At 37.3% G+C, this 7,554-nt stretch overlaps 1 protein-coding gene across 1 annotated transcript; it reads left to right on the top strand.

The window, feature by feature from the left end:
* The first annotated feature begins 6,412 nt into the window (after nt 1-6,412).
* LOC102495397 (olfactory receptor 52E8-like) lies at nt 6,413-7,354 on the top strand. The gene has a single exon (XM_006161958.1). It carries the CDS (start codon nt 6,413-6,415, stop codon nt 7,352-7,354), a length of 942 nt encoding a protein of 313 aa, XP_006162020.1.
* Nucleotides 7,355-7,554: the final 200 nt, after the last annotated feature.

Genomic DNA, 7,554 nt, shown 5'->3' with positions numbered 1-7,554 from the left:
TCCTGCTGGAAGCACACCTGACTAAATTTAGTGCTTGCCAGCTTGTGATATCTAGCTTTGAGGAAACCAATGGTCCCCCCACCAACCTCCCTGTATAACTTTAGTATCAACTTTGGATCTATTCTAGACTTTCACCAAGTGTTCTTTGATATTCCAGGATTTTGTAAAATGCTCTGTCAAATGCTTTAATTTTCAAAAGAGGATGAGAGTGCATTAGACTGGAGGAAAGGGTCTTGAAGCTTTGCCCATCTGTCCTTCTGCCTTGCTGTGCTTTACTCTTGCCCTGAATTTCCATGTCCATGCAGACACAGATGGCATTTCTTCATGAGCATATTAGCCCCACGTCACCACAGCAGTGATTCCAGTTGTTTGCTGACACCTCAGTGCACTTTTCTCTTTCGTGAGACCCAGTGAACTCTTGCACTAGCATTTGGGTTTGTGTTAATGCTATTGGTTCTGTCTTAAAAACAAAATGTTTTTTGGTTGGTAAAGCAAACAAACAAAAAGTAACAACTCTGAGAACATCAAGTACTTGTGACCATGCAGCACAACTAATATTCTCACACATTAGCTATATCAATGCTCCCTACAAAAAAGTAAAGAAATTTACTCACAGTGATGAAATATTGGGGTCTCAGTAAGTATGTGAAAAGGGGTTTGATATTTGGGCATGTTTTAGCTATAGCTTCCAGAACAGATGGTTTCAAAAAGATGAACTAGTTCTATCATTGAGTATTTCAGTAATTTTTATATAGGAATGAGGGGAAAGGAATTATCCAGAATTTTTTTGTATTGTTGTTGTCTTTATCTCTGTTCAGAAAAAATGAAAGTGCCTTGCTTCTATTTTATTCCATTATTAAAAACATAAAATTACTCTGTAAGATGTTTATAGTTCAGGAAACTGTTAAGTATTATCATAGTCAAGATGTTAGTCCAGGCCAGCAATCATCTGACAGCTGTTAGATCTGCATTTTTTTTTCCTCAGAAAAAAAGCCAATATCTCATTTCTATACCTATCCACATTAGACCTAGTATATAATCTTTCTGTGATGTCCTCAGATAATAACTGTTTTCCCTTTTCATTGTTTTTATTGGGCCATTTTCCAACCCCATTCTAAAGGAAACAGAAAGCCCAGAAAATTTACTAATTCTCTCACATCTATAGCTCTAGATAGAGCACCATATAATTTAAAACTTAATTATTTGTATGTTTATGTGTGGCTAGTATTATCTATGTAATCAGAATATAAATTTCTAGGGGGAATGAATAACAGATGCAAAACATATTTGAGCACATAATCTAATACATGTGCTCAATGGATTGGATGTTCACAAGTAATTCCAAAGGCTCAATGTTTTTCTTCATCACTGGTGATCTAACAAATGATACTCTCCATAGTAAACATAGGCTTGTCATTAGAGAATATAATATCCTTGGGTAATAAGATGGGAATTATAGGTTACCTCAAATTATTCTTATGGGATTAATGGTGACAGAGTAAATAGAAACTGAATGATTAGAAAATAAGAAATTATTGCAAGTTGGGAACCTAAGAAGAGAAACTTGGAATTCCCAAGAGATTCCTATATATATGTGCTTTCTTATGTTCATAAACCTATGGTGAGAATTTGTGAATTCTTTGTCTTTCATGTTCTCATTTCATGGAGCCCCAGAACAGCTAGTCCTGGTCAAGGAGATTTTCAATCCAGTATAACCTTTTCTCCTTGAACTATGGTTATGGAGATCAATCACAGTTGGAGCAGTTATCAGTAAGAATGCACTAATTCTTTCAATATTGGCTATTTCTTAAGTTGGTAAGTTGAATAAAGACTTAATTACCATACATTTTGGTCATAGAAATTGAGAAGATTTAACTTGGATTGATTGGTTTAATCTCCCTATTAACTTTTTATATAATATGAATCTTTATTTGGAGGAGATAAACACATATTTTTATATGCTTGTTTATGATTGCTAGAATTCAGCTGATTCTGCATAATTTAGTGTTCAATTTTTTTTAAATTTAACAACCAATATGCCTACTTTTAATAATAAGGAAATAAAGAGAAAATGTAAAACCTCAAACGAGCTATTAGTTTGGTTGAGATATTGTTGAATTTATTTTTCCTTTTTTCTCTATTTTTCTTCTCTCTTTTCTCTTCTTCTCCCTTTGCCATTTTCCCCTTCCTCAGCTCTCTCTTTCAATCTGACTTTGTCATGCTACTGGTTATTTAAGTTTTTTAGTGTGTGTGTTTAATATCTAAAACATAGTATTCTCAAAGTTTTTCTAAGTTAATACATTATCTATATTTATTTTATTGTCACTAATAAATGATTTTTTTTTGGAATATTTTAATATCTCTAGAACTGAAATAATTGTATGTAATTTCTGAAAAATACATAATAAATGCCTTCCATTCTGATGTGTGCATACATGAGTACATGCTTACATACAGAATAAACTTGCTTTATATCGGCATTACATATATAAGTTGCAATTACATATAACATATGCACAGTGGAAAAGTCAAGTTTTTTAAAACTGACATCTCTTTTTCTTTCTTTCAAAGAAGGCAGTTGGCAGAACTCACTCACCCACTCTCCCAGTCTAAGATCCTCTTTCCCCAACTTTCAGATCATGAAAATGTATTTATTTAGTTCTTCTTCTATCTGTCTATTTCATTTGAGTTGGGAGAGTGAATCTAGTTTGAGTTCATATATATCTTATATATAAATTATGAAGAAAGCATCTAGGATATTTTACAACCTGGGCATTTTTTTTTTTTTTTTTTTGGAGAGGTTCTTGCTATAGGGCGCGTGCGCTCGCCAGACAGACAGAGAGAGACAGAGAGACAGAAAGCGAGAAATCACGCCCTAGGGGGGATGGCCACACCGCAATCCCTTCTCCTCTGTTCTCCTCTCGGGATCTTGGGAACGCACGCACATGCGCTCGGCGTGAGTTTTAAGCCACTGGGTCCGGGACACGAATCGTGGTCGACTACGTGGGAGTTCAGCAACATAGCCATTACACTAACTGCTGGTCCCACAACCTGGGCATTTTTAACATTATCCCATCTCCAAATTTTCCCAGGTATAGCAGGCAAAGGTCACCAGCTACTCCTGAAGTAGTCCTGCTCAATGTAATGTAGAGGAACAAGTCTGGTCTCAGCAAGAAGCTATCTTTGTCCAGCACTGCACAATACTTGATGGAACACTCCTCTTTCTTGTTTTAACACAACTTCTAAGTTTTGGTTGCTCATTCCATGTAAGGATAAAGCTGTATATAGAGAGAATGAAGGGCTCAGAAATAGGTCATGCATAAAACGAGACTGTCTTGTGAAAATTAATTCCCATCCAACTTCTCCTAGTCAATTTCTCTCCTGTGGCGAGGCCCTGCACATCTAAGGATCTGAATAAGTTTAAGGCTGAACACATTTCTGGCATTATTCTTTTGCCCCTTGCACAATTCTTCATTTTGATACCCTGATATGGAGTAGATCATGATTTTTGCTGAAAATGAGTTGACCCTGCAAGATTGAAAATGCATCACTAGGAAACTTCTTTATTGATGCCATAAAAAAGCACAACAGGGAACCAGCAGTTGGCGTAATGGCTATGTTGCTGGATTCCCACATAGTAGACCACGGTTTGTGTCCCAGACCCAGTGGCTTAAAACTCACGCCGGGCGCATGTGTGTGCGTGCCCAAGATCCTGAGAGGAGAATGGAGGAGAAGAGATTGTGGCGTGACCATCCCCTCTGGGGGATGATTTCTCGCTTTATGTCTCTATGTCTCTCTCTGTCTGTCTGGCGAGTGCATGTGCCCTGTAGCGAAAACCTCTCCAAAAAAAATAGGAAATTATGCATAAATAAATTCATCAGTAATATTTTATTTTCCATTTTGGTTGATTGTCAGGATGACCTGCTTTTACCAAACTCTCCCTAGAATGTCTGCCTTGTAGTTTCCCGTTATTACATCACAGATCCATTGACGATCCCTCTTGTCTGGAAAGCCTCTGATCAAAGAATCATCTTTCTTAATACCTAAGGATCTTCTTATGATGATTTTACTGTTTACAGTTTTCTCTCTCATTTATCCATCTTTAGCTGCCAAGTACAGTGTGTGATTTCTGTTCTTACATTTCTAACATGAGAATTTGTTACTAGCAGTTGACATTAATTCCTTGTTTATTCAATATTTATTAACAAATGCTTTGAGTAGTTGTTATAGTCCAGATGTGGTGCTGGAGAAATAATGATGAACAAAACCATTCCCTGTCTCCCCCCTCAATTCTACATGAAGCTAACGAGTCATTAGGAACTCAGACATTGATTAAATAGTCACACTAAGTGCTATGTAGCAGAACTAGAGGGTCTGGAAGAAACTATTATAAGCCACTGAGTTCTGTAAGGGCCTTTCTGAGAGAGAAAAAAAAAGTGCAGGCCTGGAGGAGTAATGGAAAGATAATACTAGTTTCTCTTTTCTTTTCCTCATACCTGTCATAGATTCCCTCCCACAAGTACAATTTTTATATTTAGAGATTTCATCTTTTTTTTTGTCATAGGATCATTCTTCTACTATTCTTAAAATCTAAATCAACTTCCTAAAATTTGAAGCACGTTGTATATTGTACAATGTTCTAGACTTCCTTGACTCCTAGAAAGATGTCATTAATATTATTTCATCCTCTTCAAGGGGCTATTCCTTATGGATTATAATTAAAAACCTACTTGGGAACCAGCAGATAGCATAATGGCTATGTTGCTGGACTCCCACGTAGTCGACTGTGGTTCGCGTCCCGGACCCAGTGGCTTAAAACTCACGCTGGGTGCGTGTGTGTGCGTGCCCAAGATCCCGAGAGGAGAATGGAGGAGAAGGGATTGCGGCACGATCATCCCCCTGGGGGATGATTTCTCTCTTTCTGCCTCTCTGTCTCTCTGTCTGTCTGGTGAGCACACACACCCTATAGCGAAAAACCTCTCCAAAAAAAAAAAAAGAGAACCCACTCATCCTTGGCTCCCTCTTTTTCAGAAATGTGAATTTAGATCAACTACCAACTACATTAGTAAAATATTCAAGATGTAATAGACAATAAGGAAAAGCAAATCAGGAGAAAACCTGAAGCTGTTGATCATGAAGCATGATTTAGCTCAAGAAACTGAATAATGACTAAATGTTTGAGTCTAAACAAAAATCAAGGAACACATACATTTAGAAAAAGCCCTGGTAATAGCAGGAGGTCAGAGAGTTGGGTAGCCATAACAGAGAAGCCTCACTCTGTGGATGGAGGCAAGTATCTGTGCTCCAGACATAAAATAAGTCCACTTATTCAGGCATAGATTCTATCTTATTTTTCTCAGCTGGTAGAAACAGCAAGTGATGTAATATGTCTGAAATTTCCTTGGAAAATAAATAATATTAAATATTTATATGGTACAGTTATTTCCACAATTGTTCTCTTCCTCCTAATAGCAATGCCAATGATAAAGATAATGGTAATAATGGTAACAGTATCCATGAGTCTCCATTTAGAATTAAGTGAGACCAAGTTATCCATTGTGAAGGGAGCCTGAAGGAGTCAGTCAGTGCTTTAAATATGAGTCAATCAAAACAATGGTGGCTTCATCTCTAAAATCTATACTCTTGCACCGAATTTTGCAAAATCGGTCCCTTGATAAGGCAAAATTATTGTTTCAAAGAACAAAACAAAATGTCTTTTTTCCATGGATGATAAAAGGTAACAACACAATTTCAAAAAAAGAAAAAGCTACAAAATGGTTAGATTTTGGTAGAAGTTATTAATAAGCAGCTTGAGGAAGAAAGATAGAACATATGAAGAGGAGAAATAAAAAGCCATTTGATATAAGTGGAAAGGCCCAAAAGCATATATTAGACTCGTATAACTAGTTAAATAATCAATCTTTAAAGGTGCTTCTGAAACCTGCAATGTCCTCCATGTTCCCAGCTTGACCTCATTTTCCAATGGTATAGTAATGTGTGCATCTTCTCCCAACTTAAAATTAAATCTCTCAAAAAGCTAGCAACAAATATAAATTATAGTCCAAGTATAAGAGGGCATTGTCCATCTGGCCTACGTCAGCATAAAGGTCAACTGTACTGACTGGCTTGTTTCCTTATGTTACTAAAATTAAGTTATGTCATTCAGTCCTATATCTATCCATTTCTTCAGGAATGTTCTTTCCATTCACCAAATATATCAATGAAAAGCAAAAGGGAGGAAAGGAAGTATGAAGGAAAATATGATCTTTCTTCTGTACTCCAAGAGAAAATGTACTTATTACATCTATTTTGTTCTCTTTCAGTATTAGCAATATTGATGAGATGTTGAGAAGTCTTGTACAGAGCTAAAGATTTCTTCAAATAAGTGTGAACATTGAAGGCCCTTGCCAGTATGTCCTCAGCCAATAGTTCATGGATTCACCCCTCATCCTTTCTGCTGTTGGGAATCCCAGGACTGGAAAATGTGCAACTCTGGCTTGGTTTCCCATTTGGCACAGTGTATCTGATTGCCCTTCTGGGGAATGTCATCATCCTCTTTGTGATCCAGGTTGAGCGCAGCCTTCACCAGCCCATGTTCTACCTGTTGGCAATTTTGGCTCTGACAGACTTGGGCCTGTCCACTGCAACCATTCCCAAAATGCTGGGCATATTCTGGTTTGGCTTGAGAGAGATTGCCTTTGTAGGATGCTTAGCCCAAATGTTCTTCATACATCTATTTACAGGCATTGAAACGTTTATGCTTGTAGCCATGGCTTTTGATCGCTATGTTGCCATTTGCCACCCTCTTCGATATAACACGATCCTCACCAGCCGCACAATTTGCATTATTGTTGGAGTAGGAATGCTGAAAAACTTTGTATTGGTTTTTCCACTTATATTTCTTCTTCTAAGGCTTTCCTTTTGTGGGCATAATATTATACCTCATACATATTGTGAACACATGGGCATTGCCCGACTAGCTTGTGTTAGCATAAAGGTCAATGTATTGTTTGGATTAACCCTTATCTCTATGATACTTTTGGATGTTGTTTTGATTGCTATCTCTTATGTAAAGATTCTTCATGCTGTCTTCAAACTTCCATCCTGGGATGCCAGGCTCAAAGCTCTCAATACCTGTGGTTCCCATGTGTGTGTGATCTTAGCTTTCTTCACCCCAGCATTTTTCTCATTTATGACTCATCGATTTGGCCACAATATTCCACGTTACATCCACATCCTCCTGGCTAACTTATATGTGATCATCCCCCCAGCTCTTAACCCCCTTATTTATGGGGTAAGAACTAAGCAGATACGAGATCGAGTGGTGATGATCTTTCTTTTTAAGGAAGTTTGATTCTGAACATTTGACTTGGAGATAGTCTTCAAATCTTTTTACTTTGACCTCTTAAAAAAGGAAATTTGAATGCCATTAAACTTCAAGGGAGTAAATGCTTTACAGAATTTGATGTTAAATATAAAATGTTTTGGGACCAGCAGTTAGCGTAATGGCTATGTCGCTGGACTCCCACGTAGTCGACCGCTGTTCAAGACCCA

Source organism: Tupaia chinensis, unplaced genomic scaffold, assembly GCF_000334495.1.
Source record: "Tupaia chinensis unplaced genomic scaffold, TupChi_1.0 Scaffold139491_1, whole genome shotgun sequence".
Taxonomy (NCBI): domain Eukaryota; kingdom Metazoa; phylum Chordata; class Mammalia; order Scandentia; family Tupaiidae; genus Tupaia; species Tupaia belangeri.
The sequence above is the reverse complement of the archived record's forward strand: the minus strand, read 5'-3'. Positions and strand labels throughout refer to the sequence as shown.